The 25,249-nt window shown below is 43.4% G+C and overlaps 1 protein-coding gene across 1 annotated transcript in view; it reads left to right on the forward strand.

Annotated features, from left to right (window-relative positions):
* Positions 1-25,249, forward strand: part of SETBP1 (SET binding protein 1) — a 408,012-nt gene that overhangs the window by 201,456 nt on the left and 181,307 nt on the right. The window contains exon 3 of the mRNA XM_027526134.1: positions 4,799-4,852. Within this exon, the coding sequence (XP_027381935.1) occupies positions 4,799-4,852 (54 nt within the window). The remainder of the gene's footprint in view (positions 1-4,798; positions 4,853-25,249) is intronic.

Genomic DNA, 25,249 nt, shown 5'->3' on the forward strand with positions numbered 1-25,249 from the left:
GAAAGCTTCACAACATGAAGAGGGGAAAAAACATCCGTTTCCTACAAAAATAGGAAAGGGAAAGGAGAATAGATTGAAAAGAGGACAGATGAGATAAAAAGCATACTTAATGAAAGGATGGTGTCTTTAAGGGAAATTTGAATTAGGGTCATTTGTTCTCCCAAAGCAGTCTTTGCCCTGTTCCTTTATCTGTGTACCTGCCTACCTCCGGATCTACCACCCACCCATCCATCCTGCCACCCGTCCATCTCACATGTTGTCATCTGCTTTTCTGGCCCACGTCAAGTGGATATTGGAGAAGAGCAAATGACCCAGAGCATCCCTAGCACAGCCAGGCTTCGTTGCGTCCAGCTGCGTGTCTACAAGGCTGAGATCCTTTCAGCCACATGTCGAGTGTGAACCCCCCGCCCGTGTTGTATCAGGAATTCCGTTCCTAGACGCCTGTGTCCTGGGTCAGCCAGAGGCACTGGTGGAGACATACTAGGCCCCACCCTACCCAGATGTGGTGTGTCCTTTTGATGAGGGGAAGTGATGGGGCTGGAGGTCACAGAGCAAAGTGGAGCAGCCTCCTCCCCTCCTTTGAAGGAAGCTCTGGAAGCTGTAGACTTTAGCAGGTGAAAAGGAAGCTGTTTGAGAGGCAGTCTGAGGCCCATGGAGGTCCCAGGGTGATGCTGGCTGCAGCTGTGCTGGGGGTGACTTCTGATGCCGGACCGGAAGTAAAGGGATCCCATCCAGTGAACTGGGTGCGAGAGGAGTGCAAACGGAATGCCTGTGCAACGAAAGTTGTTTCTCTCACCCGAGGGGCCCACAGCTGTCTTCATCTTCCTCTAACCCCCCCTGCTCCCCAGCCTGCCCTTTGGGCTTAGAGAGACCCAGAAAAAAAACTGAGCTTGCGCCAAGAGAGAAAGTACAGCTCCTCCAAAATGGAAAGCAGGGTCATCGTCCCAATGTTCTGAATGTGGACTGTTGCAGAGAGCAGGGAGACGTGTCAGGAATGAGAACGGTCTGAGACAGGGCCCCAGGATCACTGCCCAGCTCCACCAGGGAGATGAAAGAATTTTCTCCTTCCTTTGCCTTTTAAATGTAATTCCGTCTGCCCTTCTCCCCCACACCCGCCCAGCTCTCTTGCTGGGAGCAGTGCAGACATTCAGCCATCCTGGGAAAAGGCAGGATCCTTTTCATTACTGCTAGCCTGATTGAAGTCCCCAGAGCTAGGGAGGATTGAATTTTCCTCCCTCTCTGCCTCCCCTGTCCTGAATCCCTCCCCACACAGCTAGGATGCTCCGAGTAGTGAACTGTTGTCCTGTGGGACGGGATGAGGACGGGATCTGGTTGTGGGGGACAGTTTGGATGGTCTGTATCAGTGCTTTTGAGGACACTCCTTATGGAAGAACATTCTCATCTCTTCTTGGCCATGCCTCCGCCTCTCCTGAGTGCTGAGCCCATCTTCCCTACCTTCAGGACAGAGGCCAGCAACCAGGCATGCCTGGGTGTGAGGCTTGGACCGGACCAAGACAGTCACTTGTGGATATTTCTGCAGAGGGCCAGGGGTCATGGACCCACACAGGCTTGTTGTTAGCTTAGCAGTGGGCTTGAAGAAGCCACTTCTCAACTTTGTGCAAAACAAGGACTTAGTCTAGAGGTTTCAAATTTGTTTTAGTGGCAGAACATTTGTTCTCAAATGAAACTATTTACATGAAAAAGAAAAGCTGAGCTGTGCTGGTTGAAAGGAGGGAGAGATGGACAGAGTGGGGATCTTCTGTCTATACCACCTCTGCTCCTCTAGTTGCCCAGCAGAGGTGGCTCCTGAGCTGCCTGGAGACACAGTGATTTCCTCATCCATCCAGGGAACTTTGGCTGTCTCTTTCAAGTTCTGACAAGACTGGAAGTCTTTTTTGTAAGACTAGAAGTCTTTTTTGGGGGTCCAGATCTAGGTGGTCTTCAATTCTGAAATATTGAACTTCCCGTTGTGTATTTCTAATCTGCACCTGAGCTCCACACTTCAGTGCCTGAGGACCAGTTCTTTCTCGTTTCCTGGGTGCAGAATGTGGAATCACCTATGAAACAATCAGCTATAGAAAGGGGTGTGTTCAAGGAGTGTGGTTTATATTTTGCCCATACTGTTCTTTCTTCAATTTAACCTTGACTCGTGCATGGAAGCATAAGCTGATATTCTCTAGTAAAATCTATCATGGATATAGAAGGATTTGTTCCCATGTTGGAGCTGATTAATTCATCCAGATATTTGAATGCTTACTTCATGCAGGAAGTGCTCTAGGTGCTGTGCATTCTAGGTGTCATTTCCTCTTGTCAACTTGAAGGATGTCATAGGCTGTCTCTCAGACATCTCAGCAATTTAGTCATTCTAGTCCTCACCTCTAGTTTGACAGTATTCCCCACTATTTGACCAACAGGCATTCGATGACTAATTGTACGTCAAGACTTTTCTTGAGAAATGCAATAGTTATGTGAGATATAAACCATTGTCTTGTTGTGCATGGGCTTGTTTAGGCTAAAAAAAGGAAAATTTAAACACACACACACACACACACAACAGCACAAGATAAAACTTTAAATAATTAAGAACTAAATTGTAGGAATTCCCTGGCGGTCCAGTGGTTAGGACTCTGTGCTTCCACCACAGAGGGCACAGGTTTGATACCTGGTCAAAGAACTAAGATTCTACATGCTATGCGGCACAGCCAAGAAAGAAAAAAGAACTAAATTTTATGCATCTTTTGCTTTTCTAAGAGAAGGGAAAAGGATATAAGTTTTCCAGCGAGGGTGGGATAGATCCTAATTTTGTTGAGCTTGGGACATTAGCAATAATAACCCAAAATGCCATATCTCTATTTCCATTCAACCTGGATATGATCATTACTCAATCCCAAGCCTCTGATTTGCCAAAATAGTGCGAATGCTAAGATGCTCTGAACACCCCTGTGGTTTATTTCTGTTGCAGCATCTCAGGACTAGGAAGAACTGGATGTTTGGCTTTCACTTCTGTTGTCTCGTAAACCTTGTAAAAAGGCAGTAGAAGAGTTCCTGCCGTACCTGTGTGACCTAAAAAAGGCTATTTAACCTCCCAAAGTCTCAATTTTCCCATCCATAAAGTGGAGATACTTTCTATCTCATGAAGGAGTTTTGAAGATTAAAAAAAATTCTGTAAAAAAAAAAAATTCTATAAAGTAGCAACCACGATACTGATTCCCTCCCTTCTTCCTTAAAGCACGCCATGGCTGGCAGGGGATAATGCAGAGCGAGCTGCCTGCTGGGGTTGGTAAACCCCTTTCCCATGTCTTCTTCCCACTGCCCACCTGAAGGGGCTCCCTGCATTGCCACCTTGCCCTTTTCAAGGCTCAGTTCAACTCTTATTTTAGTAACCCCACCCTGACCTTTCTTGCCCTACGTTGTTCACAGTTTGACACTAACACTCTACTCAAACTGACACATGCGTGTCTTACCCTTGGACCAAATTGTATGTTCCTTGCAGGCAGAGATGTCTTATAATTATGTTCCGGCCCCAGTGTCTCATCACGTGCCCTTGTGGCTTGTTGGTGGCTGTGTTTGCAGTCAGAGGGGCTGAGCTGCCTCTCTCTCAGGATAGTGCCACCTTTCCAGGCAAATTCCACGTCCCCTGGGGTTGGGGGGTGCGGCGGGAAGCTACCTGCAGGCCTGGGTGTAGGGAGAGAGGTACAGCTTTTGCAATCTCCATCTCCTTCCTATTCTATCCCAGAGTTTACACCACTTTGTGCATCATTTTAGGCAAAGTCATTGCCTAAAGAGCAATGAGCTCAGTTGAACTTTTCTGAGCTAAAGAGCCCAGTTGAGCTTTTCTAAGGCTGGAGGCACTGCAGCCCAGCATGACTTCCTCTCTTTCCTGAACCAAACAAAATATTGTTACAGCAAACATGAAATCTCTCTTATTTTTCACAAACGCTCTCCAGGCCTAACAAAGCTAGCAAGCAGTCACACTCCTTGAATCAAAATAAGCATCTGCCTCTTCTCTCTTTATCCCGCTTTCCCAGCATTTTTGAGCAACAATTAAGAATGTGAGTATTTTATTAATTCATCTTAGGACTCCACTGAGTGTTTTCTGGATAGCATGCGAACGTATTAAAACCTTAACTTTACCCTTTAATATGGATTGAACACACAGATACAGAATGTACATAGCCTACTTATCCATCAACATTGTTCATGATAGTTGGACTGATAAACTCTGAATATTTCAAAAGTATATAAAATGAAAGGCAACATACAGTAAAGGGAAACTGAGTCATGTGCAGCTGGGGAGAGGATAGGGCCATTTTCACTGGTCTGATTTTTAAAAAAGAGGAGGAAGAAGCAACAGCCCTCCCGGAGGAGATGGGCCTTTAACTGTCTCTTTTACTTGTGGTATCACAGGATAATTTCATAGTAGGAAGGAAGTCAGGGACCCTCTCCCTAAAGAAGTGTGTGAACTCACATGCAATTTGTATTTACATTCTCAGGGACTCTGTGGATCTGTTGGAATCCATTCATAGTTCATGCTGCCTAACTTAAGACTGAAGGATTGATCACACCTGGAAAGAAGATAGAAGGCAGCAGAGACAGTCAGAAATAGAGTAGACAGAAGCTGAAAAGGCCATTGCTTCCAGGCTACTAGCCCAGAAGCACTGCATTTGCCTTTTGTGGTTCTGCTAGTTAGCCATGGCTCTGGGCTTGGTCTGATCCATTGCTGATCAGTTGTCCTGGGGACGCTGTATGCAAACTGTTGAGAGGTATCACTAAGGAAGACTTCTTTGTTCTTTTCCAGCTCCTCACAGCCAGTGACCTTGCAGCCAGTGACCTCAAAGGATTTCAGCCACAAGTAAGTTCCACTGATCCTTTTATGAATTTTGGTTGTGAGAAAACAAAGTTGGCACCAGGGCACAAACCCCCACCTTGGATTTCCAGTGTCTCTGACTCAGGGAACCAGCCTTGACAGTGACTTGGTAGTTTGTCATCTCCCACTGGCTCCTCTCAACTCATCACAAACGAAACCACCTCTTTCTGCTTCCTTAATATTTTATAGTGTGAAAGAGAGTAGACCAAGCTGCTTGGAATGTGTGGTGGTGGGTGATTCAGCATAGGAAAGGGTTAAACCAAGAATGTAGAAGGTGGGATTTTCTCCTGCATTTCTCCTCTTTGGTACTGGGTACTCCCATTTGTGAAATCTTTGTGAGAGAATGCCTTGTAGCCACAGTCTGGGGGCCAGGTAATCTCAGACTCCGCAGAGGCAGATGGTTGAGTTTTGCTGATCTTGTGTAGAAAATGGGCCATTATTATCTCTGGCCAGAATGCTTTTTGGAGGTCACTATGAGCAAGCTACAAGAGGCACAGGCAAAGTCTCTCTTGGGACCTCCCTGGCAGCCTTGAAGATGGAAAATCACCTTGCCTGTCTTTGGAAGGAAGCTTACTGTCTCCACACAAATGCATAACCCACCCCCCACCCCCGCCACACACAAATGCATACCAGACACACACAGTCCTTGTGTTCCGCATGGATCCCAGTGTAGATAGAATGTGTATGCAAAGACAGATAAATCCAAGAGCAAGAAATGAGATATCTCACCCCTGCCTCTGTTCCCCTTTGAGTGGGAAACTTCCTGTCACAACTCAGTGCTGCCCAAGACCCCACCTGCCGCACCTCTGCAGGGACTCCCAAAGGCAGAGCAGGTACTTTCTAATACAAGAATTCCATAAATTTGAGGATGTTTTCTTCTTTAAACACGTTTTATAGCCAAGAGCTCACTGTACCCTTACTACACTTCCCCCATGTGGAGCGTATCCTGTGGGTCCCCTTTTACTGCTGGAGGAAACTGAGACCCCAAGACCTGGGGAGAAGAGGCCTCAGACCACTGAGAGCACTGGGGACCAGATCGGAAGTAGAGTAAGAGGCTTGAGGGAGACAGTGAACAAATTCTAGGGCCCCGCTGCTGAGAGTCAAAGATAAATCCATGTACAGTTTGGAGTGTTTTGATCACAGCTTGTTAATCCTTCTGTCAGGACGCAGTGAGGTTTTAAAAATAGTCAGGAAGCCTTTTGACAATATTGAAAAATGATAATTTATTCAAGTAGTTATTCACATAATGCACACAAGCTTTCAGGTGAGCTCAGAGAATGTAAAACAAAAATAAAAGAAAATCGATTCATGTCCCACCCACCTCCACACCTATACTCACACACAGTGGCAGCCCGGCCAAAGATTTGTTTTTATTTGGAATTTATAGAGGCTTTGTACTGTGTTGCTTTGTGGCTTGAAAAGGATACATAGTGGAGACTGACGTTATGGAAGGTGTGCGTGTGTATGGGTGTGTGTGTGGTTTTGGCATTATTTCTGAGTTGATCATATTCTCTGTTTGTTGAGCCCACAGTTCTAAAGATATTTGATTTAAAATGAACTATTGTTAGATATATTGGGGGTCTGCCCATAACACTTGAGGCCATGATCCTGGAAACGCAGCTCCCCTGCTCCCTGCCGGTTACACTGCGGTGACTGGTGCAGATGGCTCACTCCCTTGGTTCCGTCTGACCTTTCCACATTATTCCATTTGTGTGTCATTCCCCCGCGGCTGGAATATAAATGTGTATTTTTCACTCCTCAGGATGCATGTTCCTGAGGCCAGGAGGCCCTGGGAATCTTGTGGCCAGAGTGTAGTGCCCAGATCAAAGTCAGTTCTTCAGTGTTGTTCCTAAATCAAAAAGGCCCGGATGTGTCTCGCGTCAACACCACCCTCTTGGGTGCTTTTCCAGAGAGAAACAGGACATTGCCCACACGTTCGGGGCTGTGCACCAGTTCATTGACTTCTGTTATTGTTTTCCCTTCTCTCTGGGTTTCAGGTGAAACTGATCCCCAGGCATCCTGATGTCCAGTCATTCATGGGTGTGTTCCTTCCCAGGAACTGTCACTGACTTTCAGGAGGCAATTCACTGAGGACCCCTCCCTGGGCTCATTGTCAGTGGGCCTGTTGGCGTTCACGTGGTCCACATTCACCACTTGCATGGAAAAGTTTTTGTCTTTTTTTTCCTTCCTTGAAGCATTTCCTGCTGCAGCCTCTTAGGGAAAATAGTCATGATTTTCTCTCTCATCCTTGCTGCCCCTCCAGTTTGAAGGTGTGGAGAGCAATGAGTGTACGAGTCTGACCTCTCCTGTCTCCTGTCTCTCTCCTTCTTTTCTTCATCCAGATAAAGAAGAGGAGGGTCAGGAAGTCACTGTCAGCCTTTCTCCCTGTGATTATTGGCTTGTAAAGGCACCATGTTCATTCCTGGAAATAAACACATTACTTTGAAGGTAGAGCCTGATGCTGAGATTTTACAGCCTGTGCACTAGGGCTGAGAGTTCTTCCTGGGTCGGTGAGCTTGGCTTCTGTGCTGGGTGAGCAGGAAGAACTGCCTTACCGGAGGTTACTAGTCTCAGTAGGTTGAAAAAAACACAGATGGAAAGCCTCCTGAAATTCACACCTATGTCACCCAGACTCTTCTCTTAATATTTGGTCCCCTGCAAACACATCTTTCATTTTCCAACACCTTGTTCTTCCTGCCTTTGAAGGAATGAACATATTTGAGCCCCCTCTTCTTATCCTTGGATGACTAGAAATGAGGACCCTCATCTACCTTTCCCAGACCATCTCTCTCCATTCTTGAAAGGATTAAAAGCAGTAGAAGCTTAGTAGAAGCCCCACAGTCATATGACTTCTTCATTTTATTTTTACTCTTTTTTTCCTCTGAGTTAAGAGCTATAAGTTTGTTCACTGTAAAAACTCCAGAATATGTGAAGGTGGTAAAAAAAGTACAGTCTTCTAATTATAAAATAAATAAGTCCTGGGGATGTAATGTACTCCACGGTGACTATAGTTATATTTGAAAGTTATTAAAAGAGTGAGTCTTGAAAGCTCTCATCACAAGAAAAATTTTGTAATTCTGTGTGGTGATGGATGCTAACTGTAAAAAGTAACTAAAAAGAAGAAATTTGGAAAATATTTCGAAAATTTTGAAAATCTCTTTCCACCCCAGAAATACTTATAATGACATTCTGGGGTATAGTCTTACCATAATTATTGTGCAAAAACGTACACATCTATGGGATTTTTTAAAAAAATTGACACTCATATTTTATATGCCTTTTAACCTTTTTTGTTTGTTTGCCTGCTTTTCATGTCACTGGAAAATCTTCTAGCAGCTAGCTATTTTTGTCTTCTTGCTAGTACCATCATTTATTCACCACGCCCCTCTTGCTAGACATTCCATTCCTTTTGCAGGCTGAGCTCTCCAGGAGCAATCCAAGGCAAATGCGAGATCCTCTGCTCTCATCTAGGATACAAATAGCAGCCACAGCTTCTTTGCAGTTAGTTCTTTGCCTCTCCTACAGGCATCTGACGGTTGTTTAAATTTTGTAGTAAAGTGTCTGTGTATATGCCCATGGGCATTTAAGCACATGCTTACAAGGGCCCTGGTGGGGGTGTTAGGAAGAAACAACCATAGCCTGGGGCCCAAGCTCAGATGCAAGTGTCATCTGTCCATCTGCCGTGCTGGAAAGCAACCTTGAGAAGATCCATACCCCAAAAGAGAGCACCGACTAAAGGACTTGGTTCTCACCTGCTTCATAAACGCCCCACTGTCTCAGAGGAGAGAGGAGGCTTCTTATAGGAAAAATTGGATTTTACTTCAAGTATGCCTCAATGACAGGATTTTGGGAGGCAAGTGTAATAGCTGTTATATAAGGGTAGCTATTTTAAAGAAATTTTTTAAATGGCTATTGCTGTTATGGCCAAGAGGACATTTGCAGTGAAAGGTAAGAAGAGTCACTCCGAACACATGGGAAAACATTTTTCAGTTCAGAGAAAACAGGACTTTCAGTCATTGAGCTGCCATTTCATTCAAAGGTGCCCATGGAGAGCTATGTGCTGCACAGACTCTCCCCCAGAATTTGGCAGTTCTGGAATATTCTACCACTATTAGCTTTGTGAACCTGGGGAAGTTGCCTAATAGCTTTAATCCTCATTTTCCTTATTGAGCAAAAAAGCTGTGCTGCTTATCCCACAGATTGTTGTGAGGATCAAATGAGACAATATTGTGAAAGTAACCTAGCATGGTGGCTGCCACATATAGCAAATTCAACTTTTCCTTTCGTTAGAGAAGTGTGTGCTTAGTCGCTCAGTTGTGTCCAACTCTTTACAACCACATGAACTGTAGCCCACCAGGTTCCTCTGTCCGTGGGGATTCTCCAGGCAAAAATACTGGAATGGGTTGCCATGCCCTCCCCCAGGCAGAGAAGTTTCAGTTCAGTTCAGTCGCTCAGTCATGTCTGACTCTTTGCGACCCCATGGACTGCAGCACGCCAGGCTTCCCTGTCCATCACCAACTCCCAGAGCCTACTCAAACTCATGTCTATCATGTCGGTGACGCCATCCAACCATCTCATCCTCTGTCGTCCCCTTCTCCTTAGGTTAAATTATTTAAGAATTCAGATGAAGGAGAAATTGTATCTATGTGAGCAAGCAAAAACGTCTTCTAGGTACGTGGGCCGAGATAGGTGAGAAGGAAGTGAGGCAGTGAACTTACTCCAGGGCAGGGGAAGCCTGGATGAAGACCAAACCAAGGGTGGAGATTCTTGGGTGTGTTATGGAGACAGAGTGCTTTAACTGCTCTGGTTTAGACGGAATATGGTGAGGATATAGCTGCAAATTAGGTTGGGACCAAATTGCACAAGGTCTCCAAAGTCCAGAAAAATAGGCACACTAGTTTAATAATCCTCCATTTATTATCTAATGTTTATTATCTATTATTCAACTTTAATAATATGTTGTTACAAAAGCCTTGATTTGGAGCATGGGCTGATTTCTGTGGTGTAAATATCCCCCCAGTGAACAATTTTAAGCTGTCAATGGTTTAATAACCTGTTTGCAAAGTCTTTGACAGTCAGTTTTCCCGAGTTGATGTGATCAGTTCCCCACACACCCCTGGGCCAGCTTCTGTAATCATTACCATTTGCCAATCTTATTTCAGCTATACTCCCAGATATATATGTATTTTTAATTTTAAATCTGGGGAAACCATTTTTTAAAAATCCCAGTCATCAGGTTATTTTACTCATAAATAATTCAATAAGCTTTTCTAACAAATAAGGCCTTTAAAATACATTATCACAATGCCATGATGTTATTGTTTTATGTTATTACCTATAAAATATTATTTTTAATATAATATAAAAGTATTATGATATTCTTACCTATAAAAGTAACAATAATTCCATAGTTTTTTCTAATGCCCAGTGCATGTTCAGCTTTCTCTGATTATCTTAACATGGATTTTACAGTTGATTTGTTTGAATCAGAATCCAGATTTTAGATTTTGACATCTGTCTGAGGACAGTGGAGCCACTGAAGGCTTGAGTATGGGGAAGAACCACAACTGTGATGCAAGAAGGTTGTACCATCGTTAGTAGATGTGATGAAATGAAGACGGGATTGAGGCAGTAATAAGCCTGGGCCGTTTGTCCATATGAGACGTAGTAGCGAATGAAGCTGGGCTGGGGTCAGTGGGACATGTTCCTGAGGGAAGAAATGCCAGATAAAGTATAGGGGCAGAATCAATGGACCTGGTAGCTACTTGGCTGACTGGACAAATAAGGGGACTGTAAACCCAAAGGTTTACAGAGTGAACTCTAGGAGTTGGTGATGGACAGGGAGGCCTGGCGTGCTGCAATTCATGGGGTCGCAAAGAGTCGAACACCACTGAGCAGCTGAAATGAACTGAAACCCAAAGGAGGTACAGGTTAAGAAGTTTCAGTGTTCATTCCTGGATTAAGTGTGATTATCTCCCAATGTTCAAAGGAGGAGGACTTTGTCATCCCTAAACAAACCCTTACTCCATTTTCCTCAGGCCCCACAATCAGTTCTACTTACAGACATCAGGGGATATAACCATCTGCAAAATATCTTGGGCTCTATGAGTCCTAACCCAGAATTTTTCAATGCAAGGACTCCAAACATTTTGTGAGGAGCAGCTAGTTTTTAGGAAGGTGTGACCATGGAGTTTCTGAACAAAAAGGAATTCTAGCTGTTCACATGTCCCACCAGAAAAGGCATGGTGATGCGGAGAAGGGCCCTGACGGTAACCTATGACTCAGTGATGGTCTGTGTTTCTGATTATTTCAAGTGGCTGCTCCTCCACTGAAAAGCAGCAGAGCAGGTTAGAGAGTCAGAGGCTTCTGATGGCTCCTTTCTTTTGAATGTGAAATCCCTGAGTTCCCAGGTTGCTTGTTCTTCAAGGGTGGATAGTGTCCTTCAGAACAGAATCACCATTGTCAGACTCTGCTCCCATGGACACCGGCTGCCTACAGGCTGAGAGTCAACAGTCGTAAAGATGGAAAAGGAAGCTCGGGATTTTCCAGAATACCCAGCCACTGTTGGCCTCAGCAGGAGCTGGTGTTGCTACATGTCCACATGGCCTTTGGCTGAGTGTACCTATGCCAAAGACTTACTAAAAGTGAACCGTATGCCAGAAAGTGTTCTTTGAACTTCACATTTATTCATCAGTTAATCCTTACAAACCTTTGTGAAATCAGTAATAATACTATTTTCATTTCAAAAGTAATCGCACAATTGCTAAGGTCACAAAGCCCATAAGTGGCAGAATTAGGATTTGAACCCAGGTGGTCTGGCTCGGACACTTGTATTCCTCACCTCTTACGCTGTGACACCTTGAGTTAGAGCGTATCACCATTGTTAAGATAACTCAAACCCAAACTGATCACTGATGAAATCAGGACAAGCAGCCACAGCTTCACTTTTGTATACCATATTGTGTTCTTTTTATCTCAGCCTATTCAAGGAAAAATAATCCATCTATCTCAGAGTAAGACAGGGAATTGTTGTGGAGCATTTTGAATCCTTTCGTCTTGGCAAAGCATTTCTGCTGTTCTCATCCCTTCCCTTCCCCAGCTCCCAGATGGAGAGTTATGGCAGTTGTTGTCCCTTCTTCAGAGGAAACCGCAGTGAGACAGAGGTAGGCAGTGGAGTCTCCCACCTAAGACACACAGCAGTGAGGAAAAGCAGCGGCTTGTTTTGAATTCGCCACATCGCATCTACTTTGCCATTTTGGGAAGAACCAACCTGAAGCAAAACAGGGTATAAAGAAGTTCTTCTACCAGTGCTTACAAACTCCTCCTTCCTTCCATTTCAGAATTGAAAAGTCAAGACGGAACACTAAGAGTAGTGGTTCTCAACTTTGACCATAGATGGGATTATTGAGGGAGCTTATAAAAACTAGCAAAGCCCAGGTCTCACCCCATTGAGTTAATCTGGGTGTAATCTGGGTGGAGTTCAGAAGCACCAAGTCTTTTCAGAAGCTCCCCAGAATCTAAATCAGCCTCCTCATTTTCTAGATAAAGACTGAGTCTTGGAGGAAGTCTTAAAGAGGAGAGAAAGTAAAGGGCCCCATATTCAAATAGTTTCTACCTTGTGTTAGGAATGTGTAATGTGCTTCACTTGGCCCTGGTATCTAAGCCCACAACAGCCTTTTATCAGATGGCTTACACTTCCACTTTCACTGAGGAGGAAACTGGGGTCCAGGCAGAGGATATATTGCTAAGCAGGTATTCTGAAAAGGCTACCCCTGTGCCTACCACCGGCTATTCAGGTGGTAAAATACACTTGACAGGCCAGCACTAGTCTGCAGTCCATGCTCTGAATCATACTGAATCAAAGAACAAAGATTCATGGCAAGTGGCAGAGGGCAAGCTTGAAGAAAGGCCTTGAGAAAAAGATATGAGCTTACTTACGGAGATCAAATTGCCAACATCCATTGGATCATTGAAAAAGCCAGAGAGTTCCAGAGAAACATCTACTTCTGTTTATTTATTGACAATGCCAAAGACTTTGACTGTGTGGATCACAACAAACTGGAAAATTCTGAAAGAGATGGGAATACCAGGCCACCTGACCTGTGTCCTGAGAAATCTGTATGCAGGTCAAGAAGCAACAGTTAGAACTGGACATGGAACAACAGACTGGTTCCAAATCGAGAAAGGAGTACATCAAGGCTGTATATTGTCACCCTGCTTATTTAACTTATATGCAAAGTACATCATAAGAAATGCTGGGCTGGATGAAGCACATGCTGGAATCAAGATTGCCGGGAGAAATATCAATAACCTCAGATATGCAGATGACACCACCTTTTATGACAGTAAGAGAAGAACTAAAGAGCCTCTTGATGAAAGTGAAAGAGGAGAGTGCAAAAGGTGGCTTAAAACTCAACATTCAGAAAACTAAGATCATGGCATCCATTCCCATTACTTCATGGCAAATAGATGGGGAAACAGTGGAAACAGTGACAGACTTTATTTTTTTGGACTTCAAAACCACTGCAGATGGTGACTGCAGCCATGAAATTAAAAGACGCTTGCTCCTTGTAGGAAAAGCAATGACCAACCTAGACAGCTTATTAAAAAGCATAGACATTACTTTGCCAACAAGTGTCCATTTAGTCAAAGCTATGGTTTTTTCCAGTAGTCACGTATGCATGTGAGAGTTGGACTAAAAAGAAAGCTGAGCACCAAAGAATTGATGGTTTTGAACTGTGACGTTGGAGAAGACTCTTGAGAGTCCCTTGGACAATAAGGATATCCAACCAGTCCATTCTAAAGGAAATCAGTCCTGAATATTCATTGGAAGGACTGATGCTGAAACTCCAATACTTTGGTCACCTGATGTGAAGAACTGACTCATTTGAAAAGACCCTGATACTGGGAAAGATTGAAGGTGGGTGAGAAGGAGACAACAGAGGATGAGATGGTTGCATGTCATCACTGATGCAATGGACATGAGTTTGAGTAAGCTCCTGGAGTTGGTGATGGACAGGGAAGCCTGGTGTGCTACAGTCCATGGGGTCACCAAGAGTCGGACTTGACTGAGTGACTGAACTGAACTGGTGGGCTCATGTGACTGTTTTGTATTGTGAATAATGTTCCCCCTCCAAAAATGGCTCTACGTGTAAAGGTGTTTTTTCTGGCTACTTGTTGGATACCCACATAGAACATGAATCTTTTCCCACAATTCCTAAGGCAACCCACTTTGTTTTTCTTACCTTACACCAGTATTGTCACATCTATGACAGTAGTAGAGCATTTTAAACAAAAACATTTGTTCACATGCATACACACACTTTGTACTAAAACTCAAACTGACATTATTATTTTCTTTCATGAGATCAATCACTTCGTACAGGTATATCTTTTTTACACTGTCTGCCTTGAGAGTGTTTATAGTAGATTAAGGAAAAAAAAAAAGACAATATTGGTATATAGTCCTGATGAAAGAAGTCCCCCAGGTGTTTCCAGAGTGTCTGGCATTTCAGTGGAATATTCTGAAGTCTTAATAATTTCTAAATATCTTTAGAGTTTGTGAATATTTTATTTCTCCCAAGATATTTTGAACACCTGAAGGCCAAGTGCAGGTGGGTCCAGCTTAAAACAGACCTAATATGCAGAAGTTCACACTTGGGAAAATTGCTGGTTGGCAGGTGGGTGTTGGGAGGAGAGGGGCTTCCTCATATGCAGAAATTTTTTTTCTACATTTGTCAAAGCAGTCAATGTAAGTTATCCCCACAAAATATTGAAATATGATTTAGCCTTAAAATCTGATTTTGATCAAATTTTTAGCCTCAAAATCTGATTTTGATCAAATCTGATATGATCAAAAAATCAAATTTCAGAATAGAAGTATAAAAAAAATGAGGCCAATCAGTGATGATTAACTTTGAATATGATTCTCTTTTCTTTCAACAATAATTTTCATCTGAAAGAAAAACAAAAACAAACCAAAATGCTTAGCAGCAAGGATGTAGAGTTAGATGATTTCTATGATCCCTTGAGACGCAAAACATTTAATTACACTGGCTTCTTCCGCTGACTTCATGTTTCTAGTTTTCTATTTTTGTTTTTCTCTTCAATTCTTTTGGTAAAGTGGCTTCAATTTGAGCTTCTTAAAAATCCTGAAATTCTGATCATTTGAGGTATGAAGTCATTAATTTTTTGACCTATCTCAAATATCTGTGTTTATTAGTGGATTGAGTTACAGATTTCTCTGTCTAAATTTTAATGTGATATGTAACTTTGTTCTATACATTTTTTAGGGCTAGGAATGACTCATGGAGAAAATGTACATTCAGAGACCACCTTTAGGACTTGAAAGGAGATGTTTTCTTCAAAATCTGTTTAGCAGGATAGTTCTAAACCTGAGGCAGAAGCCCCACCTCTCAGATAAGCAAACTCACTGAAGTTCTTTCCAGTACTACTGTCGGGCTCACATTTCAACCCTCTTGTCCTTCTACCTATCAACCCAACCTCTTTCTGACCATCTTGTACCAGACAGAAGGGGTCAATTGAGAGGTATCAGGACACCCCCATAGGAGAGGGGCCTCTCATAGTGGAACAGCTTGCAGACTCAATAGGCATCTTCCAGCCACCTGTCTCCTTGTGTTCAAGGCTGCGTCAAGTCTGCAGACAGCCACCGCTTTCTTCTATTTCCCTGATAATGACCGCGCCCTCCTTCTTCTTCAGGTCTGCAAATGATCTTCCTTTTGCATCACCCACTTTCCCAAAAGTGTGTTTATCAGAGCTTCTAGCAGACCCATGTTGCCAACAGGTTGTCCTAACGGATTGATTCTGTCCAATGATTCATGGGACAGAAAAACTTTTAAGTGATGTTGTTGTAGTCTTTATTACTATAAATAGTAAAACTGATGCATATTTAGAAATATGGCATGCATCTCTCACCCTTCTGTTTCCAGTAACTAGCAAGGAGAATATTTTCCATTACTTTATCATTTAGTAGTTAAACTTGCAGGTCTGCCCGGTATTAGCTGTGTGGCTCCTGTTTTTATGTGGCTCAGATTCTGTTTTAATGAAAGAAAGATACCTGTTCTGTGGGATTTTGAGGAGGATTGAATAGATAGTCCAAATAACAGTGGTATCTGCTAAGCACTCCACCCAGCACACACACCATGTGTACTGTTGTTTTATTATTCTTATAAGTTACATATTGAAATTGAACCTGGACCACTGAAACTGACTTTAGAGCACAAATTGCAGCCTCCCAAGACAATATTACTAGAATTTGGGATTGTTGTTCAGTTGCTAAGTCGAGTCCAACTCTTTGCAACTCCATGAACTGTAGCATGCCAGGCTTCCCTGTCCTTCACTATCTCTCTGAGTTTGCTCAACCTCATGACCATTGAGTCAGTGATGCCATCCAACCATCTCATCTTCTGTCACCCCCTTCTCCTCTTGCCCTCAATGTTTCCTAGCATCAGGGTCTTTTCCAGTGGTTCGGCTCTTTGTATCAGGCGGCCAAAGTATTGGGGCTTCAGCTTTAGCACCAGTCCTTCCAATGAATATTCAGAGTTGATTTCCTTCAGGGTAGACTGGTTGGATCTCCTTGCTGTCCAAGGGACTCTCAAGAGTTTTTTCCAGCACCACAGTTCTTTGGGATTACCAAAGAAGAAAACAACCTAAAAAAACAAACAAAAAATCTAGATCTTGCCTGGTATTTTTGCTAGTTTATAACACTTGCCAATCAAAATGAGCAGTGGCAGACAGCCTTGCCCTGTGAGAATGACCCTACAAGAGAAAGGAGGACAGGATGGATGGGATAGATAAAAGATAGATAGGAACTGTTTGACAGGGACATGGGAATACCCAGAAAGAAGCGTGTTCATTGCTTACTTCCTTCTATTACTACCTGTGGCACTTTCCCCTGGAGGAAGACTATCTAGAAAGTGCTCAAATGACTTTAAAGAAATGTATCAAGAGCTTTTTCAATCACCAGAGCATTGCCTCATCTGAACCAACTCCCTTGGGTCCAATGATCCTCGGCATAGTTCTGGACATCTACTTCAGCTCCAACCCTGTAAAAGAATCATAGGCACGATGATTTATTTCCCAAAAAAAATCAGTGAGAAATTGTACCAAAGGGCATTTGAGTGAGTGCTGTTCAGAGAGGCTGTTTTAGGAACTGGGGACTTCAGGGGGATTTTATATGATGACTTTCATACCCATAAATTCAGTTGTTTCTGTATTAAAAATGAGATTAGGGCTGATTCAAGGAACATATGGGTTCTGGATTCCGTGGGCCATCAGATGGAAGTGGCATCTGCAGAAGGGAGCCCTCCTGGCTGCAGGACTCTTGTCTCCAGTAAGCAGTTCATTGCCAACATGCTGACAGGGCAAGTAGCTTGCTGATGGGAATGTGAGGTCTGTGCCCAGATGCTAGCCTTGTCTATACTGTGAGAAAACACAGCTGGCTAAATTTGGCTTTCTTACCCTTCATCTGGTTAGGAACAGAAATGCCAAAGTGGAGAATGGGGTTTCAGATGACCATTGTGTAAAGAAAAGAAGAATCTGTGCTTCTACAAAAAAGTAGATGCTCAATGAGTATTTGTAGAACCCATTCTAGGGATACATGTCTATCAGCAGTAAAAATAGATCCCCTAAACAAAAGTGCATGTATCCAAATTCTGATACTTCTTTAGTGCTTCTGGCCTTGTGGTTATAATAAAGATGTCTTCTATTACTTATTTTTGGAGCTAATGAGTTTTGTGAGCCTTTTTTAGAACAACCATATCTTTGGAGGTTTGCAAGCCTTTCACCGTTTTTATGGTGTAGCAAGAGCATTCGAATACCTCTGGAATTGGGACTGGAAATACACAGCTTTGAATTAAATCGGTTTTGATTTACCCATTTCCAATCTATTGCATTATTGGCATCCTGTGAAAGGTGACTAAGGCATGGGGTCATGAGAGAAGTGGAGAGAGTGTTGAAAAAAAGAACTGTCTGTGAAATCTCAGCCTGCAGGCGTCTGGAGAGACAGCGCGTTTCATTCTTGATAAACTCCAGCAGAAAAGAGCAATCAGCTCAACGAGAGCTGGACAAATTAAATGGCTGAGTATTATTTCAAAGGGGAGCTCGGGCAGCATCAGAAATTCCCCATCAGCTGTAATAACGCCAATTACTTTGCCAATTGCAGATTCCATCATGATGTGTTTCGTGCAATCAGGCGTAGGACTCTTACAGGGGACTGATGGGTTTTGTTTACTCTGAATGTGCGTTTGTAGAGAATCTTTTGCACCTAAAAGCTTAGAGCTCTGAGCATCTTCTTCTTGGTCCAGACTTATCCACAGCTGAGGGAGATTATCTATGTGATGGAGGCGGGAGCTGCCTGGGCAGGCTGGACCCAATGCCCCTATCACTGGCGAACGCCTGGGATTTAAATACAAAGAGCACAGCTGGGTGTGGCAGTTCTTGTGAATGTGGCGATCTCCAGAAAATCTCTTTGTAGATTACCCAACTAGTAAATAAATACATATTTCTGATTATGAGCAAAGCTTCTTGGCACATCGGCGCGTTGGACAGATCACCTTAAACAGTAATAACAAACAGAAGCTCTGGGAGGAGAGACTGTGCCAAGAGTTCATTAAGCCTTAAATACTGACAAATGAGGGTGCAGGGCTTTTATTGTCTCCCTTTGAGAATCATTTGGTTGGATGTCAAACAGATCAATTCAAATTTGGGAAGAGATGGTAAGAGAGGAAGATATCCCTCCTCCTCCCAACATTTTTAGCAGGGGAAATAAAACTTGGAGAGTCTACAGGAACATTCATTTTCTGTTTACATTTGGCTCCATATAAATTAATGGGTGTGTGGCTCCAGCTACTTTGAGAAGTGAGCTGTGATTCTCCATTTACACTCCCAATTGAGGAAGGCGCTAATCATGGGCATTTACTGAGTGCTTCGGCCTGACTGACAGCTGGAGTGGAAGCTGTATCTGTGGCTGCTGGGGGTGCAGGCGAAAGCTAAAGGCTGATTTGATTCCACTTGTGCTGAGCTGTCATCTGAGGCCAGAGCCTGGAGGAGAATGGGAAGCCGATTCTCTCCCCTCTGCTTTGTGACAAGCTACCAATATGTCACTGTATTGTTTTAACCTGCCTCTTCCTTCTTCATGCCTATGATACGGGCCCCTTTGCCTAGGGAAGAAAGGATTCTCCTTTTCAAAGGCAGCTGCCACTGCTTCCAAGTAAGTGGCTCATCTACTCCCCCCGTCCTCCTCCTCCCAGCCTAGCTGCTGCCAAGGGCCCCCTGGCCCACAAGACCAGCACCGGGCAGGTTCTGCTGTTGATGGGAAGCAGCAGAAGATCAGGTGGGGGACAGAGGACAGGTCCATAGGATATCACTTAGTCTGGCAGGGCTCGTGCCTTACAGATCGTTCATTCCAGAAGTGTGTGTCTGTGCACACACACGTAAGCGTGTTCATGTGTTTGTTTCCCCTAAAAGAGGTACTTTAGCTAGTGTATTTGGTTTGACACCAGCTTTTCGGCAGGTGGCAGCTGTTCAGATAACGTTCCTGGCTCTCAGATAAGAGACAGAACTTGTCTCCTGCAAATCCCTGGGGACAGAAACAACCCTTAGAAATCATGAGATAGCGTATGAAGCAGTAAGTGGAGATGAGGCCGTCAAATCATGCCATGTGTATTCAGCATCAGCAGCTCTACAACCAATGGTAAGGGAGCTGCCAATCCTGCCTCCTTAGCATCATGACTTGGAAAGTATTCAGGGATCTCCTTGTTTGTGGGGCGAGTCATCTGTTCACTTGTGGACTCACAGAGCAACCCTGGCTTGGCGATACAGCCTCCACCATGAGCAGGGTATATCAAGATGCATTCATCAAAGTCAGTCTCAGAGGGGTGTGATCCTGTGTCTGACAGGGCCAGCCTCAGATGCGCTAATGGAGCTCAGCTGTGAAAATTAACTATCCTCTTGCAGCAAATACTCTTTTCCCATCTTTCTCTATAATATCCTTTTTTTTTTTTTAATGCCATAAACAATCCAGTGTTAAGAAACTAGACCCTTGCACCAATCTCAGTGATTCCACTTTCCTTAAATATACGTCAGTCTAGATTCACTAGTCAGGATGTCTGCCGACATGGTAACACATCTCTCCTAGGTGCAGGAGCACCCACCCAAAGGCCAGAGGAAACTTTTTTAAAAGGCATTTCATTCCTTTCACCTGTGGGATGAATAGGGTCATGCTCTAAGCCCATATACCGGATATGAAACAATAAAATCAGCTTGTATTTGTGCAGCTGTTTTATATACCTTCTTATACCTAGAGAGCACCAAAAACACATGAAGTAGGTAAATCCATTTTACAGAAGAGAAAGTAGAGACAGAGGCAGATTAAATGGTTTGCTCAAAGTTATAAAAGGAATCCACCAAGACTCTAAAACCCCATCCCCTCTTGATTCTTTGCTGTCTTGTCCACAGATGTAAAACAATAAGGTAACTGGTGTTGTGTACTGATGGCATTTTTATATATTTCTGTTTTACCTATAGAAGATATTTAGAATTTCAGCTAAATGTTCCCCATAGGAAAACTGAACCTATGGGAGTTAGTTGACAGAGGCATGTTTCCAGTGTATTTAGAAAGACTTTCCCAGCGCTGGAAGGCCCTTAGCCCTATGTGCCTCGTTAGCACCCCATCTCTGGACACTTAGAAGTAGAAGGAAAGGCTGTACACCAGAAGGGTTTTGGCTGATGCAGTACAGGTACAGGACCTGAGCCTGAATCTCAGCTTCCACGTTTGCCAGCGTTGGGACCTTGTTCAGGTTAGATAACCTCTCTGCATCTTGTTTTGTTTCATACATGCAGTGTGAGTGTGTGAAAGTCGCTCAGTCATGTCCAATGCTTTGCAACCCCATGGATTAAACAGTCCATGGAATTCTCCAGGCCAGAATACTGGAGTGGTGGGTAGCCTTTCCCTTCTCCAGGGGATCTTCCCAACCCAGGGATCAAAGCCAGGTCTCCTGCATTGCAGGCAGATTTCTTTACCAGCTGAGCCACAAGGGAAGCCCAAGAAAACAGAAGTGGGTACCCTATCCCTTGTCCAGCAGATCCTCCTGACCCAGGAATTGAACTGGGGTCTTCTGCATTGGAGGTGGATTCTTTACCAACTGAGCTGTCAGGGGAGCCCTCATGCAGACAATGAGGGAGCAACACTCCCCTCACCTGGTGTAGGACTGATTAAGTATATACATAAGGAACCAAGCACTTTTTCAAGAAATGTTTGGCATTTCTTTAAGCCTTTGCATCCCATGTGTCTCCTCTTTGCCTGCAGCCCTGTCCAAGCAAACACTCTTTGTACCAGGTGAGGAAAGTAGGCCCAGCAGGTCATTCCAGTGGCAGCACTGGGGCCCAGGGACAGTGGTCCTCACTCGCAGGTCTGGGCACAGCATCTTACTAAACTCATTTTAGATTTAGAAACCAGAAGAAGGTCATTGGAAAAATGGAATTGGAATCCTCAGCAACTCTGAGTAATTCACCAGTATGTTGTTTGGGAATTGTTTTTATGTTTGCCAAAAAATGATACATGGAAAATGTGTCACTGAAGACACTCTCGTTCAAATAAAACTTCTTCCAGTCCATTATGCTTGAGCCTGCTGGCAACTTGAAGAGGCCTTTCCAAAAATAAATGCCCTGGGTAATCCGAGTCTCTCAGTATGTCATGAGCTCAGTGCCTAGGTGTGTGTCTCAGCTTCTTTATGGCCTCAGATGACAGCTGAGCTCAAGTGGAATCAAGTCAGCCTTAGCTCTTCATCTGTACCCCCAGCTGTCCCAGATAGAGCTTCCACTCCAGCTGTCAGTCAGGCCATGTGTCTCAGTTTCTTTATGTACCAAATGGAGGGCTGTGCTTGAATGATGCCTAAAAAGTCTTCCAGCTCCAGTATTTTATCCTTTTCCATCCCATCTCATTCCTGTAGACATCAGACTTCTAGAGGCTGTAAAGAATATAAATTGAAGGTTTTTAAAGAATAGGCATAGCTCCTCCAGAGCTCACTGCTTAGGCTACAGACTACTTAAATCTTTATTTACTCCATCCAAGATGTTCCTCAACCTACTTGGATCAAAGCCTTCCCATTTCATTTTTTGACACTTGCATATTTTTCCAAGTTGGATACTGTACTTTCATATTCATATGTAGAAGTAGTTTTAATTTAAAATAAAAAGAGTACTTGGAGTCTGCAGCCCTCGGGTCTACCCAGATGCCTTCTACAGGAAGCACCCTGTCACCTTTGAAGTGTATCCAATTCCTTGTAAAAACTTCAGGACCCATCAGAAATATGGAGAAAGCCTCATTTTGGGGTTTCACTAGCTTCTCCTTTTGAAAGATTACTGGACAATACATTTTATTATTTTTTTTTATTAATTAAAAGGAAGCTGACTATCCTATTTGATGCCACACATAAATGACAGCTTTCTAAAGTCCCCCAAAATTTTCCCATTGAGCTCCTTCAAAGTAACCTTTTAATTCCAGTTGAAGTATCTTCTCATGCTGAACACTGGCAGAGGCTCTGGCTTGCAGTGAACCATCAGGAATACTTGCTGGATGAATGAATGAATTGGTGATTGAATGAGTGGTATTTCCATCTGGTATTTGGGAAGAACTTGGAGTTTTGGGTTATATAGAATTGGATCTGAATTTTGATCATCCTTTTAGTAGGTTCATGATCTTGAGAAAATTACTAAACTTTGATTTTTCATTCGTCAAATAAGGTCATGAACTCCCTTTGAGTGTTACTAGAAGGATTAAGAATGATGCATGTAGGTGCCTGATACATGGGAGGTGCCCATTAAAAGAAGGCTTTTTTTTTTTTTAACTATCCTACCTCATGCACTGCTGGCACCCCGTGGGCGTTTAGGAAATATTTGATGACTGAAGAGAGCCTAGCACCATTCATCTAAAGCCACGAGTCATCCACACACGGAAGTTACACCTCCTTCATCTACTGAGCTGCTGTTCTCAGCTGGGGAAGTCCCCAGTCTCCTGGTTGCCGCATTCGCCTAGTCAACCACACGCATGTGGCTCTTTCTAGCTATTCTGAGAATGAGCAAAATTACCTGGAGATTCCGTTCTTGTCAGGACTAGAGACTCCTGCTCTTAGGGCAGAAAAAGCAGTTCTGATAATGAGATGACAGAGCAGAGGTCTTTCCCTGATCTCAAGTAGGGTTCAAGCGGTAGAGAAGCAGGCCAGAATGTGCCAAGGCCAAGGTCTGTAGCAGGTCTTCAGGATGGGACAGGAATGAGAACTGGCCAGGAACAGTTATTCTAAGGTGAGCATTCAGACTGGGTCAGATTCTTGGGCCACTGACAACAGAAGAAGCTGCAGGCAGAAAATACAGTGAGCCATGGCCAACTATATCCAGGATGCCCAGGGCCTATCTAAGCAGGGGCGGGACAGGAAGATATCCAAGCCTTAGCAGACGTGGTCAAAGATTACATGAAAGAGTGGTGGCAGGACATCTGATCCCAGATAACGGGCAGTCAGGCCCCCAAATGCCAGGGCTCAGTTGGAGGAACGTGGGATACTGAGGTGTAAGACAGGAGAGCCAAACGAGAACTCATTTGGACCAACAAACAAGTCATTTTCTGGGCTCAACAAAGAAGTTACACATCAGAAGAGCATCCAGTCTCCGTCCCTGATGAAAGGCAACCCAAACCCTGTCCTTGGAGGAATCATTTAGAGTGCTGGTCCTGCTCTGTGCAAGGGAAGATGATCCATTTCTACACCAAGCGCCCAGGGAGGCAAGTATGTAGGCTGATCCTGCAGCCATGCACTTCAGGTGGTGAGTAGAGCTAAGGAAACTCAAACCAAGGGTTTCATTCCCTTTGAGTTTCTGCCTGTGTGACGGTGCAGTCTTAGCAGCTTATCAGATGTCACCAATAGTCCATGTTTAGAGCATACTCAGGGTCTGTGTTCAGGTCAGTGCTTGGAGAAGCCTTTTTACAAGAACTCAAGAAATAGCATTTTGAAGCTGATACTGTTCTCTCTATTCTTTGGCAAGATTTATCTTCCCTGAAACCTTATGAATTGAATTGGCTCCAAAAGGAATAGGCTTCCCATTGGTGCAAAATAAAAGTTATATAGCAGATAAAGGAGCTTTGTGCTTTTATTAAAATGGTGGCAATCAGCCTGTTCATTTCCTCAGACTTACCCTGTCTACTCAAGGCCTAATGCCCCTCTATTATGTTCATCCCTTGTGTGGACTTATATGAGCAGTGACTGTCATTGACATGGCCACCGAAGATTAATAACACTGATGCCACTGACAGCTTATCCAGGGGTTTGGAGCATAGAAACTGATGGATAGTAAATTGGAGGTCAATGAAAAAGGTGCAAAGAAAGAGGGTCTCGAAAAAGTTGACAACCAGTCCTTCCTGGGAGTCAATTGCTTTAGTTTTAAGACCTGTTCCTTGAGGATGTAGAAATGTCCCCAGTGGCACCATCCATTTTCTCCCAAAGGTATAAATAACACCCCTGATCACTCACCAGCAAGTGGAAGTTTCTCTCTCCCATACTTTTTTTCTTCTGTTCCTGTTTTATTGAGATATAATTGACATACAGCATGTGTAAGTTTAAGGTATACAGCATAATGATTTGACTTACATACATCATAAAGTAATTATTACAGTAAGTTTAGTGGACATCATCATCTCATATAAATATAAAGTTAAAGAAATAGAAAAAAATAGTTTTTTTCTTTTGATGATAACTCAGGAATTACTCTCTTAACAACCTTTATATATAACATAGAGCAGTGTTAGTTATCTTCATCACGTTGTAATCACATCCCTAGTACTTACTTATAACTGGAAGTTTGTACCTTTTGACCACCTTCATCCAAAACCCCCTCGCATCCCTCACCTTTGTTAACCACAGATCTGGTCTCTTTTTTTCTATGTGATTTTTTGGTTTTGAAATATAATTGACCTACAGTACTATGCTGGTTCCTGTTATACAACACAATGATTTAATCTCTCACACTTTTTTATTCCAGAATAACAGCAAACTAATTTTATTTGTCTGTGCTCAAAAGTTGAATATGGTCCCTAATCAACTTTTTTCTCCCTTTTATTGTAAAGTCATATTCCTCCCACCTTTTTTTCCCTTCAGCATTTCAAAATAGAGATAAACAATTTTGCTGATGCTTTTAGGATTTCTCAGATTCTTTGATTAATTACCAGGGACAACAATAGGCTTCTGTGGCTTTAAAAATGTTCTGCTTTTTTGCCAGATGAGGAGGGGAAGAATCAAAAGAGGAAGTTAACTTTGTCCTGAGATGTTCATTCTTCCTCTAAAAGTTTAAGAGCTATCATCAGAGCCTTATCTGTCG

This window comes from Bos indicus x Bos taurus, chromosome 24 (assembly GCF_003369695.1).
Source record: "Bos indicus x Bos taurus breed Angus x Brahman F1 hybrid chromosome 24, Bos_hybrid_MaternalHap_v2.0, whole genome shotgun sequence".
Taxonomy (NCBI): Eukaryota; Metazoa; Chordata; class Mammalia; order Artiodactyla; family Bovidae; genus Bos; species Bos indicus x Bos taurus.